The sequence below is a fragment of the Bos indicus x Bos taurus genome, chromosome 4 (assembly GCF_003369695.1).
Source record: "Bos indicus x Bos taurus breed Angus x Brahman F1 hybrid chromosome 4, Bos_hybrid_MaternalHap_v2.0, whole genome shotgun sequence".
Taxonomy (NCBI): Eukaryota; Metazoa; Chordata; class Mammalia; order Artiodactyla; family Bovidae; genus Bos; species Bos indicus x Bos taurus.
In genome coordinates, this window is record NC_040079.1 from 74,999,448 (window position 1) to 75,019,512 (window position 20,065).

The following is a 20,065-nucleotide window of genomic DNA, read 5'->3' on the forward strand; positions in this document are numbered from 1 at the left end:
GTGCGACCCCATAGACGGCAGCCCACCAGGCTCCCCCGTCCCTGGGATTCTCCAGGCAATAACACTGGAGTGGGTTGCCATTTCCTTCTCCAATGCATGAAAGTGAAAGTAAAAGTGAAGTTGCTCAGTCGTGTCAGACCCTCAGCGACCCCAAGGACTACAGCCTTCCAGGCTCCTTTATCCATGGGATTTTCCAGGCAAGAGTACTGGAGTGGGGTGCCATTGCCTTCTCCGTCTAAGTCATGAGTTGACTCTAAAATATCCTGCTGCTGCTGCTGCTAAGTTGCTTCAGTCGTGTCCGACCCTGTGCGACCCCATAGACAGCAGCCCACCAGGCTCCCCCGTCCCTGGGATTCTCCAGGCAAGAACACTGGAGTGGGTTGCCATTTCTTTCTCCAGTGCATGAAAGTGAAAAGTGAAAGTGAAATCACTCAGTCATGTCCAACTCTTAGCGACCCCATGGACTGCAGCCTACCAGGCTCCTCCGTCCATGGGATTTTCCAGGCAAGAGTACTGAAGTGGGTTGCCATTGCCTTCTCCACTAAAATATCCTGAGTTGCTCCATAAATAGACTAGTTAGTGTAACTCATTTATAAATCCACAGGCTGACCATCCATCCTCATAGATTCAGGCATGTTACAGATTCCCTTAAACCATGAAAGCATAACTCAAAGCCCACTCTTGCTGCTGGAGGATCCATTGTACCATAGCACTGCTGTGACAGGAAGTGAAGCAAACTCTTACCAGTCTTCTGAAATTAGTGAGGCTCTTTCATGCAATGTCAACTTAAAAGGATTGAAAGCATAATTTTTTCCATACTTTGATAATACAGTATTATATAGTTTGTGCTTCTTTTTCTAGAAGGCATATGTTTAAACCAATAGTTACTGAGTTCCTTCTGTCCTTTCTTCCTTTGAGCAAAAATGTTCATCCAATTTTCACCTTTGAAAACTTGCTTTATCCAAAAATGCCATAGGTAAGAAAGAAGAAATCTGGATTGTTGATGACTTCATCATAGATGGAAATAATTTAAATAACCCCGTGATGCTTCTGGATACTTTTGACTTTGGGCCCAGAGAAGACAATTGGTTTTTCTATCCTGGTGGTAATATTGGTCTCTATTGCCCATATTCTTCCAAAGGAGCACCGTAAGTATTTAATTGAAAAGTTAAAAATAAAGCCACTGCTCTGTAGAGATCACAATGAGCTTTTGCCTAAATGGATTCCTTGGTGTTTTCTTGTGTTAACAGTGAGGAAGATTCAGCTATGGTGTTTGTTTCCAATGAAGTTGGTGAGCATTCCATTACTACTCGTGACCTGAATGTGAATGAGAACACCATCATACAATTTGAGGTACTTGACTTTGTTCTATTAGTAATGCTTTAAATTTTATCTTGAACAAAAGCTAGGAAAGAGGAGGAAAATCTCAGATGATTTCATGCATTATGACTTTCCATTTTTGTGCAAGGACAAAAGAGGTTTTACATCATAATTCATTTTTATTAGCAGAATGTATTATCCTACTAAAGTTTATTTCTGAATTTTTAGTCCTTTATTTACGATATAATTTCCTCACCTACTACAATGAGAAATTGTCAAATTATTTCAAACATTATAAAAATGAAAAGGACTATACTATTCTTGTGCTATTTTTCACAATTTTTACGTGTTACTTAAGACCCAGGTTAGTGTGATTATAGTCTATACCAGGCCAGCACTTTTGTTTAATATTTATCATGATGTCATGAATTTTACAGATAAAATAATGCTTACTATTTTTTTTAATTTCTGTATATTTCATCACTCTTTATGGACTCCTTTTATTTTTCATGACAGAAATTTAAAATGTATAGAAAAAAAAACTTTTATGTATTTTAAAAACTTAGATAAAATCAGCAGAACCAAAGATACATTGTGCTAAGGTTCAATAGTCTTAACTTCTGAAGATACTTTTTCATGGTTGAAACCTATACTAATCATTGGACAGGCTTAAATTAGTGCCTAATTGTGTCAACAAAATTTTTAATATTTGCTCTAGATTAATTGTATCCTCTAAATTAGAGTTGTTTCTTTCATCTTAAAATCAAAGACCAAATGATGCCTTAGTGGAGAAATTATTCTCTATTCTAAGCTTTCTGTTATATTTTCTAATTTTTTAAGTAACTTATATAACCTTGTTTTATATTTTCTATTATTTATGCTTTAAATGTTAATAAAAAGTAATATCTATGGCCCTTTCAAGAGTTCTGTTATCAAAAGAATCTAGGTAGAAACAAATGCCTATAGGTGGTAAAGTTTACTCAATCAGAATAGTTTACCCATCAAAAGAAAAGAGAAGTAACTTCAACAAGAACAAAAATTATAGAAATATATCCAGTTGCTATGACAGCAAGAAAATGTTAATCCCAATTGGAAGAGGGAAATTTTTTTCATGAAAAGAATCGCATCCATTTGTTTAAGTTTTAGTTTAATTCACTTGAAAACATGAAAAAGGAATGAAGTGATTGTTTCCCTCATGTTTAAAAAGTCCTTTCTGAGAATGTTCTCACTATGCTGGGAAATGGTGACAACAATTTTATTTCATTCTGTTTTAATATTGAAAACATACTGGAGATTCTCCATGTGCAAAACTTGGGATTGTTTGAAGGTGTCACAAGATGAAAAATAGAAGGTCTTCCCATCCAGCAGTCTGAAAAAAACGCTAATGGTTAAAATTAGAGAAACAATCTTTTCACTACAGTTTGTATGGCTTGGCAATGAATGTGGGCTAAAGGTAAATTTTGGAATTCCATGCCAGTCTCTGACTTATTCACTTCCTAGCTTTTTATAACAATGAGGGAAAATAAATTTTTCATGAGGCCCTTTGAGGTTCTTTATGAAAAAGTATTATTTAAAGGTAATATGCAATATTACTCAGGCAAAACAGATTTTCATGGTGTTAAATATTTCAGCAAGACAGTTCTCAGGAAAATGGACCCTCGAGAAAATAATGAAGTGGTGAATCATTTCAAGGCTTGTTGCTCTGAGGTAATTTGTATCATTTTTTTCTTCTTTGTCAAGATCAATGTCGGATGCTCAACTGATAGCTCCTCTGCTGATCCGGTCAGACTGGAATTTTCCAGGGACTTCGGGGCAACCTGGCACCTGCTGCTCCCCCTCTGCTACCACAGCAGCGGCCATGTCAGCTCCTTGTGCTCCACTGAGCACCACCCGAGCAGCACCTATTATGCAGGGACCACCCAGGGCTGGAGGAGGGAGGTCGTGCACTTCGGGAAGCTGCACCTTTGTGGGTAAGGACCTACTGCTTCCAGCTATGTTTTTCTCATTTCACAGTTTTCTTCACAATGTCATGGCTGACTTGCCACTTTATCAGGGAAATGTCCACCTTACGTTTCTTCCTCAGTTCTCCACTGAAAGCAGATCAGTGGATGTTTAAAACATAGGACACTGAGCTGACATACTACTAATTCATGGTTTGAGTGTGTGTGGGTGCTCAGTTCTGTCCAACTCTTTGTGACTGCATGGACTGTAGCCCTCCAAAGTCCTTTGTCCATGGAATTTTCTAGGCAAGAATACTGGGGTAGGTTGCCATTTCCTACATCAGAGATCCTCCTAACCCAGGGATCGAACCCACATCTCCTGTGTCTCTTGCATTGGCAGGTGGATTCTTTTACCACTGAGCCTCCTGGGAAGCTAAAGAACATTTGGCTTGAAGACAGATTTAAAAGAGCACACCGTAGGCAGTACCCTATCCTGAGTTTTATATCTACATGGGTCTTTATTAGATCAATTAAGAAGCAACAGAAATATAGTTTTTCCCCAGTGTTATAATCTGTCCCCCACCTCACAACTTAAATGCAGTTAGAAGTTTTACTTTCAAATATCTACTTATATCTTTTGTGCAAGGAGAGGGCACATATGGAGGGTGGAAGCCGCAGAATATTCCAGGTGTTTCATAAAATATATATATATATACACACACATAAGCACTCTTCCCCCAGGTATTTCTATTTTTTCAACCTCTCTCAGTATTCTTGTTACATATATGTGACTCTTCCATTGAAAAGTTATTTGGAAGTAAAGAACTTCAATCCCAATAAATATGAAATGAAAAGTATAGTTCAAAAAATAAAACTAATAATATAGGTGAACAAAGAGAGAAAGTCAACAAAGTGGCCTACTTCAGAATTTGTCTTTTCCCTCAGAATAAAGAACTTACTCTTTTAGGGTATTTAAAAAAAAAAAAAAACTACTAATATTATACTTTCAAGATGGGGATAGATTTACATTCCCCATGTGAAACTCAGCATAATTAGAAGTCTCAAGTCTTCAAGCAAAAGTACTAATACTTAGTACTTTTCCAAAAGGGTGAAAGTGCTCTTCAAAAGTCTTCATTGTCTTTGAACATAAATCCATTCACTCCTCATGATATCATCAGCAAAATTTTTGTAATTTGATTGCTAAGGACTCTAATATTTTATACTATTGAGTATATAGTTTATTAATTCTTACTGTTATACCAGGATACTGTTCTAATTATTAGAAAATCTAATTTAAAAAAAAATAAGCATTACTAAATAAAACATCCTCAAGATTCTTTAGAAGTGATAGTCGAGGAAGCAAGGAAAATCTCTGAAGACCATAAGAATAGATAGAGCTGATGACTCAGTCAGCACAACCAGAAAGCTGCTATTAGGGTGTATGGAGGTGGGGTGTGAACCTGTCTATATAAGAATTAGCAGGGGGAAATAGCTCAGGAAAAAACTTTTTACACAAAGTCAATTGTGTTATTTAGGATTATATGTTACAAGAAATATAAAGAGGCTTACCAAAAGCAGTGGAAGAACTTACTAGAAACATGCTAGGAAATCATGGACTCCACTGAGAAAGTGTGAGGACATCAGCAAAAGGAGTTTGTGATCCTTTTTGTCATGTTAATAGTAACATCACTCATCAAACTCCAGCTCCCATTTTCTAGAATTCTTAATTCTACATTTCTAGAAAATAAAATCTGAGCCAGTCAGCTATGGCCAAAAGACCAAGAGCTGCAACAGAGGGATAGATGCCCCAAGTCCATGTTTATAGGAAGTACTACTGTCCTTTAGTCACTAAGTCATGTCTGACTCTTTTGCGACCCAATGGACTGTAGCCCTCCAGCTCCTCTGTACATGGGAATTCCCAGGCAAGAATATTGGAGTGGGTTGTCATTTCTTTCTCCAAGAGATCTTCCCAACCCAGGAATCAAACCCGTGTCTCCTACATTATAGGTGGATTATTTACCACTGAGCCACCTGGAAAGCCCTTATGGGCAGTGTAGACAGGGAAAAATGGTTGGATAGCCAATCACTTTTACACCTATGACCTATACCATGGTCATTATGGTATTGTGAAAAGCTCCAGGTTTTCGTTTAAGTGGACTATTAATTTCTTCCAATGGCTCAGGTAAGAATTAGGTTAAATAGAAAACAACCGTAAAGATAAGGTGAAAGCCATGAGTTTAGATTGTCTTAACAACTGAGACATGCTTCCGAAAGTTCCTACATGAAAATAATCCATTTTAAAGGCATATGAAATAAGATCACTGCCAAACAGAGGTACTGAATGAAGCTCCCCACCCCAGGACAGTATTCCAAGGGTCCCAGAGCCTGCATCACTATCAGTTGATTTTGCCCACCAGGCTGTGCTTATACATGAGGCGTGGTGATATAATTTGAGCAAGAGAAATGCAGACATCTATATTTTTACCTACTGATATTGGGATTCAATTTAAAATATGCCTCCTCTAATTATAAAAGGTACAGAACTTAACCATCTTGTTCTTTGTATTCCATGTGATTTTCATTTCTACGAAAAGAAAGTAAACGTGTTAAGGAGGCATGCCAGCTTTTACAATGGTATAAACTTACCTTTCAAACTGACTTCAACGGTTCCTGCAAAGAGAAGAATTTGCCTTAGAAGTGTTCTCTAGTCCTTGTTCAGGAAAACAGTTAGCACTCTTCTTAAAACCCACACAGGCATGAGTTGCTGGAAGGCAAAAGTTAAATTTTCTCCAACTCAGTGAACCATTCCTTGGTTTGTATTCAACATGGTACATAATAATGGCACAAGTGCTAGATGCTAAGAAAAATATATTACCCGTGTTTAAATCGCCCTTTTATGTGCACTCACAGGATACTAGGTACCAAAAAAACTATACTAAGTGTTTCAGGTGTAGAAATGGCATTTTTGCCATTTCAAATGTCAATTCACATTTGAAGTGTTAAGTATTGAGCTTCTATCACATATTATTCACATCACCCTTGTGTCTTTTTCATTTGGAGTCTTTTTGTCTTTGAAACTTCCTAATTCCTTTTGCTTTATACAGTTTCATAATGAGTCAACCAAAACCCCTATTTAATGAAAGCACTGCTGTGTGCTTGAAATTTAAAGTTTACATTTAAAAAACAGATCCTTTGAATACCACTAGCCTGGGAGAACAGACACTGACATTCACTAGGGAGGGTGGCAGTGAGAAATTTTCGAAATAAGATTTCAGCAGATGGGGAACCACAGTGAAACCAGACCCTTCAATCCATTTATCATAGTGCTTGCAGTTTCTGTGTCAAGACAGGTGAACAATAATAAATATCCAACCAAGGTGGTTCATTTGTATTCAGAACATTTGAATAAATAAAAAGTTCAAAAAAATCCATGTAGGCTTTTATTCAAAGGAAAACTCCAGCCATTTCCCTCAGCTCAGCAGTCTGAAAAGTTCAAAAGGTAGGAAGTGCTTCTTGCCAAGACTAAACTCTGACAGGTATTAGATAATAAAATTTAATTATGAACTGGCATTTTGGGGGCACCTTAATATAGTTGTAGTCTTGATATGAACAATGAAATTAGGGTTAAAATTATATGTGGGAACTTGACTCTGTCTGCTTTACTACCTACTAAACTTTAGAAGTCTAATAAATGTTTCTGATACTGACTTCTAATTTCTGTTTCTCAAATAAAAAATTATTCAGAATTTGGTTTCTATATAATTGAAAATTGGGCCAATTCATAGGGTACTAATATGAGTGCACTGGGTTGGAAAGATCCCCTGGAGAAGGAAATGGCAACCCACACCAGTATACTTGCCTGGAAAATCCCATGGACAGGGGAGCCTGGTGGGCTGCAGTCCATAGGGTCGCAAAGAGTTGGGAACGACAGAGCGACTAACGCTTCTGACTTGTGTCAGTTCAATTCAGTCGCTCAGTCATGTCCGACTCTTTGCGATCCCATGAACTGCAGCATGCCAGGCCTCCCTGTCCATCACCAACTTCCGGAGTTTACCCAAACTCATGTCCATTGAGTCGGTGTTGCCATCCAACCATCTCATCCTCTGTCATCCCCTTCTTCTCCTGCCCTCAGTCTTTCCCAGCATCAGGGTCTTTTCAGATGAGTCAGTTCTTCGCATCAGGTGCCCAAAGTACTGGAGTTTCAGCATCAATGTCAGTCTTCCAATGAACACCCAGGATTGATTTCTTTTAGGATGGATTGATTGGATCTCCTTGCAGTCCAAGGTACTCTCAACAGTCTTCTCCAGTACCACAATTCAAAAGTATCAATTCTTCTGTGCTCAGCTTTCTTTATAGTCCAACTCTCACATCCATACATGACTACTGGAAAAACCATAGCCTTGACTAGATGGAGCTTTGTTGGCAAAGTAATGTCTCTGCTTTTTAATATGCTGTCTAGGTTGGTCATATGCAAGGAATAAGCATCTTTTAATTTCATGGCAGCAATCACCATCTGCAGTGATTTTGGAGCCCAGAAAAATAAAGTCAGCCACTGTTTCTGCTGTTTCCCCATCTATTTGCCATGAAGTGATGGGACCAGAGGCCATGAGCTTAGTTTTCTGAATGTTGAGCTTTAAGCCAACTTTTTCACTCTCCTCTTTCACTTTCATCAACAGGCTCTTTAGTTCTTCACTTTCTGCCATAAGGGTGTCATCTGCATATCTGAGGTTATTGGTATTTCTCCTGGCAATCTTGATTCCAGCTTCTGCTTCATCCAGCCCAGCATTTCTCATGGTGTACTCTGCATAAAAGTTAAATAAGCAGGGTGACAATATACAGCCTTGACGTATGCCTTTTCTTATTTGGAACCAGTCTGTTGTTCCATGTCCAGTTCTAACTGTTGCTTCCTGATCTGCATACAGATTTCTCAAGAGGCAGGTCAGGTGGTCTGATATTCAAGAAAAAGAAATGCAAAAAAGCAAAATGGCTGTCTGAGGAGGCCTTACAAATAGCTGTGAAAAGAAGAGAAGAAAAAAGCAAAGGAGAAAAGGAAAGATATACCCATTTGAATGCAGAGTTCCAAAGAATAGCAAGGAGAGATAAGAAAGCCTTCCTCAGTGATCAATGCAAAAAAAATAGGGGAAAACAATAAAATGGGAAAGACTGGAGATCTCATCAAGAAAATTAGAGATACCAAGGGAACATTTCATGCAATGGGGTACAATAAAGGACAGGAATGGTATGGACCTAACAGAAGCAGAAGATATTAAGAAGAGGTGACAAGAATACACAGAAGAACTGTACAAAAAAGAGCTTCACGACCCAGCTAACCACGATGGTGTGATCACTCACCAAGAGCCAGACATTCTAGAATGTGAAGTCAAATGGGCCTTAGAAAGCATCACTATGAACAAAGCTAGTGGAAGTGATGGAATTCCAGTTGAGCTATTTCAAATCCTAAAAGATGATGTTGTGAAAGTGCTGCACTCATTATGCCAGCAAATTTGGAAGACTCAGTAGTGTCCACAGGACTGGAAAAGGTCAGTTTTCATTCCAGTCCCAAAGAAAGGCAATGCCAAAGACTGCTCAAACTACTGTACAATTGCAGTCATCTCACACGCTAGTAAAGTAATGCTCAAAATTCTCCAAGCCAGACTTCATCAATATGTTAACTGTGAGCTTCCAGATGTTCAAGCTGGTTTTAGAAAAGGCTGAGGAACCAGAGATCAAATTGCCAACATCTGCTGGATCATCAAGAAAGCAAGAGAGTTCCAGAAAAACATCTATTTCTGCTTTATTGACTATGCCAGATCCTTTGACTGTGTGGATCACAATAAACTGTGGAAAATTCTGAAAGAGATGGGAGTGACTTGTGTGACCATCTCTATATCTAGCTCCTCTGAAAAAAGACTATCTTCTTTGAACTGAGTTTTATACATAATAAAATATACTCAATTATTAATATTTATGGCCTGCTACCTAAATATATAGATTATTTCTAAAGAGTTAACTTATCTTCAGCAATATGATAGGATAATCATCTTACAAGTAAAAAGCAAAATTACTTTTCATTTAAAGATAAATTAAAAAATAAGAGACATTTAACTAAAAATAAACTTGACTTTGTCATTTGTCTCTTTAAAATAATCTTTTGAGGGTCTCTGTTGCCAATAGGACAAAATCCAGAACACCCTAGTGTGGCTCCTAAGGCTTTCCACAAAAAGTGACATTCAGGAAACACTAACTGAGTATCTGCTATGTGTGAAACACTGCACTAGGCACAAAAAAGATTGCAGAAAAGAAACAAGTATGGGTATTGGTCTCTAGGAGCTCCTAGCCAAAAAGGGAAATAGGTGTGCTTTTAAATACTCACAGCTGTGATAGCTATAATAATGGAACCTCCATCAAAATTGTGGAAGATAGAGAAATTAAAGAGCTAGTTAATTACCGTGTTACCTAGCAAATTTACTACCATCCTATCCAAAAAATTGAAAACAGGTATTCAAGCAAATATTTGTACACAAATATTCATAAAAGCACTATTCACAGTAGCCAAAAAGTGGAAACAAACAAATGTTTATCAGTTGATCAATGAATAAATAAGTTGATTTAGCCATACAATGTAATATTATTCAGTTATAAAAAGACTATAATTCTGATACTTGCTACAGCATAGATAAACCCTGAAAACTTATGATAGGGGATTAAAGCCAGACAGTAAAGGTCACATGGTATATGATTCCATTTATATGTAATATCTAGAATAGGTAAATCACTGAGACAGGAAATAGCTTAGTGGTTTTCAGGGGCTGTATGTAGGGGAGAATCAAAAATGACTGCTAATAAGTGCAGGATTTCCTTTAGCATGAAGTCTTGGAACTTGATGGAGGTGATGGCAAGCTAACAATGTGGATGTACTAAACACCACCAAATTGTACACTTTAAGTAGTTAATTATTACTTTTATATTATGAGAATTTTAAGTTCATTTAAAATGGACTAGTTAACAAAGCATGCATGTTAAGTCACTTCAGTTGTGTCTGACTCTTTGCCAGCCCATGGACAATAGCCTTCCAGGGTCCTCTGCCCATGGAATTCTCCAGACAAGAATTCTGGAGTGGGTTGTCACTCCCTTCTCCAGGGGATCTTCCTGACCCAGGATCAAACCCAGGTCTCCTGCATTGCAGGCCAATTCTTTACTATCTGAGCCACCAGGGAAGCCCAAACAGAGCTTGTGTGTGTGTGTTAGTTGCTCAGATGTGTCCAACTCTTTGTGACCCCATGGACTATAGCTCACCAGGCTCCTCTGTCCACGGGATCCTCCAGGCAAGAATACTGGAGTGGGTTGCCATGCTCTTCTTCAAGGAATTTTCCTGACCCAGGGATTGAACCCAGGTCTCTGGCATTCCAGGAAGATTCTTTACCATTTGAGCTGGGAAGCCCCATAGATAATGTTTAATGGAAAATGCCTCACCAAGAAAGTCAGTGTTGAAAAAGATAGAAATTCAGGTGGAGTTTTGACAGTGACACTATTGGGAAAGGCTTGTAGAAAGCAGGAACTTTATTGGCAACATCCTAGAGATGGAGGAATGTCATTTGTGGTCTTGAAATATTGAACCTTGTTTTCTACTTGAATGTGGTGCAGAGGTGGTAACTGCCCACTGCTCACTGATCAGATGTGCTTACTTTGAAGATATTATCCTGTTGGTTAGCTTTTGAAGGACTTGTATCTCTTTTCCAGATCTGTGCGTTTCAGATGGTACCAAGGGTTTTATTCTGCTGGCTCACAGCCAGTGACATGGGCCATTGATAATGTCTATATTGGTCCACAATGTGAAGAGATGTGTAACGGACACGGGAGTTGTATCAATGGAACCAAGTGTATATGTGATCCTGGTTATTCAGGTCCAACCTGTAAAATAAGCACCAAAAATCCTGATTTTCTCAAGGATGATTTTGAAGGTAATATTTTCTTATGAAACCTATATAACTCTGTGAAAGAATTTACACATTAAGCACAGTTTGTGTCTGCTGTCGCTTCAATCATGTCTGATTCTTTGTGACCTTATAGACTGTATCCCACCAGGCTTCTCTGTCCATGGGATTCTCCAGGCAAGAATACTGGAGTGGGTAGCCGTTCCCTTCTCCAGGGGATCTTCCAACTCAGGGATTGAACCCGGGTCTCCTGCTTACAGGCAGATTCTTTACCATTTGAGCCACCAGGGAAGCCTTGCTTTTTTTGTTTGTTTGTTTTTAACTTATTTAAAGCCTTGCTTTTAAATGTGCTCCTCAGGATTTCATCCTTGACTATATTGTCTTCTCATGTGGTACACTCTGCCTTTCAGGCTTTCCTGGTAGCTCAGACAGTAAAGAATCTGCCTGTAATGCAGGACACTCTGGTTTGATCCCTGAGTCCAGAAGATTCCCTGGAGAAGGAAATGGCAACCCACTCCAGTATTCTTGCCTGGAGAATCCCATAGGCAGAAGAGCCTTGAGGGCTACAGTTCATGGGGTCACAAAGAGTTGGACACGACTGAGCAATTCACATACACACACGCACACACAATTTGTAATATAAAACTAATCATTAGTGAAAGTCATTCAGTCGTGTCCAACTCCTTGCAACCCTATGGACTATACACTCCATGGAATTCTCCAAGCCAGAGTACTGGAGTGGGTATCCTATCTCTTCTCCAATAGATCTTCCTGACCCGGGAATCAAACAGGGTCTCCTGTCTTGCAGGCAGATACTTTACCAGCTGAGCTACTAAGTTTCACCCTAATATTTCATTATTTTTCACTACATTTGGAACCACCCATGCCTTTGTTTAGTTCTGAACTTCATAGGATTCCATTTTTGAAACAAAATCAGTAAGAGTGAACAAGACTGTAATTAAGAAAAAATAAGGCTATTTTCTAATCAATGATAATTTTGGAAAATGTCTATATAGAGAGTTAATCTTAGATGACAACATAGAAAAACGTGTACTATAATTGAAATTATTCACAATTGTATATGCATCAGATACGCGCTCTGATAAAATTGGGAAAGCGTTCTCATAAGAGAAAGTCTTAAATGTGATAGCTATCTGTGTTAGAATGGTGGTGGTGATTTAGTCACTATGTCCAACTCTTTGCAACCCTATAGACTGGAGCCCGCCAGGCTCCTCTGTCCGTGGGATTTCCCAAGCAAGAACACTGGAGTGGATTGCCGTTTCCTTCCCCAGGGGTTCTGCCCACCCCAGGGATCAAACCCACGTCTTCTACATTGCAGACAGATTCTTCACCACTGAGCCATCAGGGAAGTCCATATCTAGGTTAGAAAAAGGGGATTAATTTTTTTTTCCCCAAGTTGCCTGTGAATGTTTTGCAATGTATCTATGGCTTCAAGGTATACTTTAAAATTAGGTTTAGATATATCAATACAGTGGAATAATAGTTATAAAAAGGAATGAAATACTGATACATGCTGCAGTATAGATGAATCTTGAAAGCATTATGCTAAGTAGAAGACGTCAAACACGTGTCATATTTTTATGAAGCGCTCAAAACAGGCAAATCCGTAGAAACAGAAAGAAGATTAATGGTTGCCAGGGTGGGTGAGGGGAAAATGGAGATCAATTGCTTACTGGATACAAGATTTCCTTTATGGGTAATGAAAATTCTGGAGCTAGCTAGCAGTGATGGTTGCACAACATTATGAATGTACTAAATGCCATTGAATCATTCATTTTAAAATGGTTAAATGGCAAAATTAATGTATTATGCCTTTTACCACAATCGAAAAAGGTCAATAACTGAAGAGATTGGTGAGTTGGTTTCAAAAGACATTATTTAATAGGAAATATTAAATTACACTGAAATTTCTCACATTAAAATTGTAGCTTTTAAAATACTGTATAACACTGGCCTGATACTGTCCTCTCAGTAGCAAGGACATAGTAAAGAAGTCAGTGGAAAGGTCTCATTACCCTTCTTTAATTCTGAACTGACGCACTCTGAGCAGCCAGTGTCTGCTTTTGCAGAGGAGCAGAATGGAAGGAACAGTTTGGCTGGACCATAGATACTAGGGAAAGGCCCCCTTCCTTTGTCATGTGGACCCTTAAATTATACAGCCAGTGTTAAACAATTCAAACAAGCTAAAATGTTGAAAAGACCTCTTACCCCCAAATCTATGACTTAAATATTTGTGACTTCATATTTTAAAACTACACAAAGCATTTGGCATATTCTTTTTAAAAATATGTGGCTATATTTGGGGTCATAGGTAAACCACATTTTCCATTCTTTTCAGGTCAGCTAGAATCTGATAGATTCTTATTAATGAGTGGTGGAAAGCCATCTCGGAAGTGTGGAATCCTTTCCAGTGGAAACAACCTCTTTTTCAACGAAGATGGCTTACGCATGTTGATGACACGAGATCTGGATTTATCACATGCTAGGTAATCATTTTTAAATGCTGTTGAAGAACTACCTTGTAATGTAAAGTAGCAGAATGTAATCAAGTCAAAAAGAAGCAGACATCTCAAGGACAAGGCCTCCCATTGGAAATGCTATGCTTCTGGCTTGTCAAAGACTCCATTAAGACACAGTTTACACAATTTTCATTCTAAAACTGAGAGAGATCATGCAATAACTAGATCAGAAATGAAACGGAGCTAAACAGAAAGAGGCTAATACCTGGTCTACTAGGTGGTGACCAGGAAATGACAATGTTTACCTTGTTTTAACTTTAAGAACATAATCTTCTTTATCCACCGTCTACAGACTACTTTTCATTAGCACCTGGTCTATATAGAAATTATTTACCATGCTCAGGAGAAAGCGTGATTGAAATTCAGTGTGCTCACAGATTATTCACCATTAATTTTATATCTATTAACAATTTAAGAACGTCTAAAGCGTAGGCTTGTTGTTTATAAGCATTTCTTTCCAATGATTTGCTCATACATTCGAGTCACTCATTTTCTAAATTAAGCACAGTCACTCAGAAGCAAACATTTTAAACTGGCTCCGAGGATTATGTCCTGTCAAGATGTGTATCCCTTGATCATTTGATGAGCCAAAAACTTAGCCAGGAAAATAAAAAATACAGTTTACAATGTATAAAATGGAACCCTGACCTATATTTGCAAGTGAATAAAGAAATCATGTTCTATCTTTTGAAATATTTCAGAGTATCTTAAAATATATTTTAACATATCCTCCTCTTTCTCTTAAGTTGTTTCATTTATTGAATTATAAGTTTGATCATGCTTCATATAAAATATAATTCTATCAATAAGAATAATTTTACAGTTACAGAAAGCAAGATTTTATTTATCCCCATTCTATTTTAATGCATATGGTTTAATTTACTGCTCTTTATCTAAGAATTATCACTGGCAACTGAATTCTCTAATTTAGAAATTATTAGGCTTTTCTAAATAATTCTTACATGGTTTATCTATAACTAAATTAATATAAACATTTTCCCAATACAGTAGACAATATACTAAGTGTTTCTCTGTAAACAATTATTGTTTTTATAGGTAAAAGCTTTACAAGGCAGTAACCATGTATTTTTTTCATTAATCCAATGTTAAAAACTCTATTATTTATCGCATCTCAGTAGCATGCTGTGTAGGATTTGCATATATTGACCTCAAAATGCTCCATGTAAAATCCCAGTTTTCTCGGGGTTATAAGGTAAATGAATGTCCTGATAGTGGATATGGGGGAGGGGAGGAACCCATGAAGAATGCGTGATTTTATATATGAAACTGATAACTTTTATTATATGCCCCAATATATTTCATATGTTTGACATGCATTCATAATTGGGTATGTGTATTGGGTTACATAGGAAACGTATTTTGCATTACCAGATAGCACAGCAGCCAGACCAGGAACCAACAGCTCTCCTGCCAAAGATAACATGTGAGCTGGTTTTCATTGGCAGCCCAGCTGCCACTCTGTCCACCTCCCTGCCAGCTGGGAAGGCTGCCACTGGCTGACCGCCACATCTTTCGATGACCAGTATCAGCCGTCCCAGATGCAGCAAGAGTCAGAGGCTGGCACTGCCCACCATCCACACCACCCCACACTCATGCTCCCCTGCTCCTGGCACAAAACGCAGACAAGAGGCTCAAGCTTAACACACCTCTTCCAAAAAATGTCTGGCCTTTGAAAAAGAGGTGCTACAACTGGTGAATTTAAAAGTATCTCACAAAACCAATAATATGAGATCTGAAAAACTACTGGTAAAAGATGGGAATGGATGATTTTGTGGATAAATGACATAAACTATATTAATTGCATTCTTTCAGTTTCAAAGACAAGGATACAGATTTATCTTAGATAGATAGCAACACACACTCCCAAATTTGGACTGCTCCCATCTTCTTAAAGAATAGCCAGAGGGCAGGATAAATGCTCAAATCCCTCAGACACTCCCTTGTTGGTGGGTGGTGGGGTGGAGGGATACCAAATATCAATATGGATACAGAGTAGCCTTTTTCAGACTTCACATTTTACTAACTCCCTTTCACATTTAAAAGGGAAATCAAACTTTGGAACAATTACTTTGAATGTTCATTAAATCATCGTATTCATTAAAGCTGTGAGTTCCCCCTATTACCCTGTGCACTTGTCTACAGTAAATTTTACTTGTATCAGATTTGTGCAGTTCTTCATGCGACTAGGATGTGGTAAAGGTGTTCCAGATCCCAGGAGCCAACCTGTGCTTCTACAATATTCTCTCAATGGTGGCCTCTCGTGGAGTCTACTTCAAGAGTTCCTTTTCAGCAACTCCAGCAATGTGGGCAGGTACATCGCCCTGGAGATACCTCTGAAAGCCCGTTCTGCTTCTACTCGCCTCCGCTGGTGGCAACCATCTGAAAATGGGCACTTCTACAGTCCCTGGGTTATCGACCAGGTCGGTCCCTTCAAGATTAACTATTATAATTTTGTCATTTGCACTGAATGTGGCTTTAGAAAGCAGTTAGGCCAACCCCTTGCTCAGTAGAGGAGGTCCAGGACCCACAAATTGGGTGACTTACCCAAGGGCATGTTACTAGATTAGATATGGCATTTAGCTTCCTTTCATTCTCTGGTTCCTCAAATGTCTGAGCCTATAAAAATGAATGACACAACAGAAGGCCCAGGTCCTGCTCATAGAGGATTCTGCCATATGGTTAGAGGGACTTTATTAACCGCGATTCAAGGCTATAATTCTCTGAAAAGGAAAATGTGCAAATTAGCATTTGTGCCACATACAGTAGTTCCCATATCCTCTTTCCTAACCTTTGAAGAAAAAAAATAAGTAAATCTCCCTAACATCCTTATGAACAGTTCTAAAGGATCTTCATACATAATAAAATGCATATCCAATAGAACTCAAAGAACTTGTTAAAAAAACAGTAGAATCCCTGCAAAGAATTGGAACTGAAATGCCTTAGGATACAACTGTTCTTAAATAGAAATTTTACTTGGAAAAATCACATATAACCAAATTTTGCATTCCCAGCTTGGGTGCATGTAGTTTCCAAAGGCACAGTTTGGCCCATGAAGGCTGTGAATGGTTTTGTCAGTCTTTCAATTTGTTTCTGTAGCTTCTTGCCAGATGGGCAAGCAGACCACATAAACAGGAGCATTCTGAAAGGCCCCCTAACATTATGCTTGCTGAATAATGCCAGTTCTGAGCAATCTGACAGATAAAAACAAACAAAAAAAGGACTGAACTTTCTCATGTCTCAAAACCAAATTGAAAAGTTTTTCTTTAAAAAATATATTTCAGATCCTCATTGGAGGAAATATTTCTGGCAATACAGTCTTGGAGGATGATTTCACAACTCTGGATAGTAGGAAGTGGCTGCTTCACCCCGGAGGCACCAAGATGCCTGTGTGCGGCTCTACAGGTGATGCCCTTGTCTTCATTGAAAAGGCCAGCACCCGTTACGTGGTCACCACGGACATTGCTGTGAATGAGGATTCCTTCCTACAGATAGATTTTGCTGCCTCCTGCTCGGTCACAGATTCTTGTTATGGTGAGTGTTACCTTCCTAGGTGGAGCAACAAGCATGTATAAATGAGCATCCATGACTGCCACAGTCAAAGGACTGAACTACACCTCCAAGAAGTCTCTAAGTAAAACACAAGTGCACTTTCAGTCCAACCACAACTGCATTCTTAATAATGTTGTGGGTAATTTGAGTTTTAAAAAGCCTCAGAATGTAAACTTATTTTAAGTATATGTTCATGAAGACTTCTTTTATATATGTGATACCCAAAGATTTGTATGATTTTGTAACTCCAGATTTATTTAATTTATTTTTTAATTGAAAGATAAATGTTTTACAGAATTGTATTGGTTTCTGCCAAACATCAACATGAAGCAGTCACCAACATGAATTAGTATACATATATCCCTCCCTCTTGAACCTCCCTGCCACCTCCCTCCACATCCCACCTCTCTAGGTTGTTACAGAGCAGCAGTTTGAGTTCCCTGGTCATATAGCAAATTCCCATTGGTGATCTATTTTACATATGGTAATGTAAGTTTCCCCGTTACTCTCCTCCTGGTGGCTCAGAGAGTAAACAATCTACCTGCAGTGCAGGAGACCTGGGTTCGATCCCTGGGTCAGGAAGATCTCCTGGAGAAGGGAATGGCAACCCACTCCAGTATTCTTGCCTGGAGAATTCCATGGACAGAGGAGCCTGGAGGGCTACCATAGTCCTTGGAGTCACGAGGAGTTGTACACGATTGAGCGACTAACTCTTTCTACATTTTCTCTCCATACATCCCAACCTCTCCTTCCTAAATCCAGAATTTTTAGGTATCATATTTACAGAATAAAAGAGTCATCACATAAGGAATGTCAGAGTCAGCAGTAGGATTTACACACACAGGGTTTTACATGTGTTTTAATTCATAGGGCTTTAGATTAGTCCCGTTATTGTCTCCTTTCCATTCTCCCAGGATTCATGAAATTTTATTGTTACCATTTTGCCTAATACTTTCTGCCATTGTGGATCATAGTTTAGTCTAAACCACCCTGACTGTAACTAGTTTTCATCTTCTAGGTTGTACACCTACACACATACCTTACACACACACACACACACACACACATACACGGACCTATCTTAGGAGCAATAAATGCTGCCATCATTGCATAATCGGACACTTCACTGGAATTTGCAGATCCATCAAGATTCTGGGGACTTCCTAGTCTTTCGCCACCCTGTATCACTGTTCTTCCAAGAGATCTAAACTAGAATGTTCACAAGGACCTTGTTCTATTTTAGATTCTTGGGGCCTAAAATCTGGAGAAATTTGTTACTTCCAAGGTCCTGCAAAATCCAGATTTTTCATATTTCCGTTAGGCTGAACTTAATGGACAGATCTTAGGGAAAAGCTCAGAAGTGCTCTTTCTACCTTGGACTCAATCAATCAGCATAAACTAGTCAGTAGAGGTGGAACTTGAGAAAGTATAAGGTATATAGCCTGTCTTCACACAGTCCAGTTGAGGGGATGCTTCAGAAAGTTAAAGTCCAATAAATAACTAAATCAAGTGCTTGATGGAGTGGTACTAATGCAAAACTGTAATGAGAGTTCAGCCAAGGGAGAGATAACCAATGGATGGCCAATCCTAGAAGTTTGGGAAATTTCACAAAGAAGCTAAGTATCAAGTGAGCATTGATAGTTGGAGTGAATTTGAAGGGTAAGTGAGGAAGAAGATACCCCAAGCTAGTCTGATAGCATAATGTGGGAGTTCTCCTGGTCCATGGGAATACTATAAGCAGACAAGCCTGAATAGACAATATTTGCATCTAATGGAGGAGGACAGAGTGCTAATTTTGAAAACACAAAGGGACTTTTGGGTCCTAGACACCCACCCACTGTCCATAGACACAATCAATGAGAAACCAAAGAGGTAAGTTATGACATGGCCGGCCAGACTGCAGCGGAACCAGGACTGAGACTCTGCCCATGTAAGCCCAGTCATGTGTATTTTCTACTGTGGAGTAGGGCAACTTCTTGAGAAAGATTGAACTGAATAAAAAAATAAAAGAGGAAAGTGGCTAATCTTTGTTGGCATCAAATTAAGAAGGGCATTAAAAGGCAAGCATAGGAATTTTTGCTTGACAAAGTCATGAATAAGAGGGCATGAGTGCAGGGGGGTAGTATGGTGGATTTTAAGGAGATTAGCCCATGAACCAATGAAGGTGGGTAAAGAAGAATCCTGGCAAAGAAGTGTTGGTGGATATCTCTGTAGGAGGTGATGAAAACTTGCACTACTTGCCATGAACACAAATAGAAGAGATAAAACTAGTATGATACACTGAAGACCAAAAGGAAAGCAGCAGCAGACCTCAAAGCCAGGTGACATATTGAACATAAAGGGTAAAGAAGAAAGAAGTAAATTTTCTAAAATAATTTCTAAATTTTAAACCCAGAAAACTAATGCAAGAGCATTGTCACTGAGAGAATTTGGTAGTTAAGAAGAGATGTTTACGTGTATACCTATTGCTGATTCATGTTGATGTGTGGCAAAAACTAACACAATATTGTAAAGCAATTATCCTCCAATTTCAAATAAATAAAGAAGAGATGTTATTTATGAGAGAAAATGAGTTTTTATTTAGTTTGGTGCAAATAGTTTGAGGTAGAGATATCCTTTAATGTGGAGGGCTTACAATGTAGAAAACAGGAACTTTGTACTGTTCATCACACTATGCCAGCATCCAGCACAATGCCAGGCTGAACAAATTTGCTGAATGAATAAAACCAACTTTGAGATGCAAAATTGGGATATTTGGGCA

General features: G+C 38.5%; 1 protein-coding gene across 3 annotated transcripts in view; it reads left to right on the top strand.

Moving 5' to 3' along the window:
* RELN (reelin) overlaps window positions 1-20,065 on the top strand; it is a 558,183-nt gene that overhangs the window by 475,245 nt on the left and 62,873 nt on the right. For all 3 annotated transcript variants that reach the window (XM_027539733.1, XM_027539731.1, XM_027539732.1), the window contains exons 39-45: window positions 977-1,148; window positions 1,251-1,353; window positions 3,061-3,290; window positions 11,001-11,221; window positions 13,554-13,701; window positions 15,917-16,175; window positions 17,037-17,286. In XM_027539733.1, coding sequence (XP_027395534.1) covers window positions 977-1,148; window positions 1,251-1,353; window positions 3,061-3,290; window positions 11,001-11,221; window positions 13,554-13,701; window positions 15,917-16,175; window positions 17,037-17,286 — 1,383 coding nt within the window. The remainder of the gene's footprint in view (window positions 1-976; window positions 1,149-1,250; window positions 1,354-3,060; window positions 3,291-11,000; window positions 11,222-13,553; window positions 13,702-15,916; window positions 16,176-17,036; window positions 17,287-20,065) is intronic.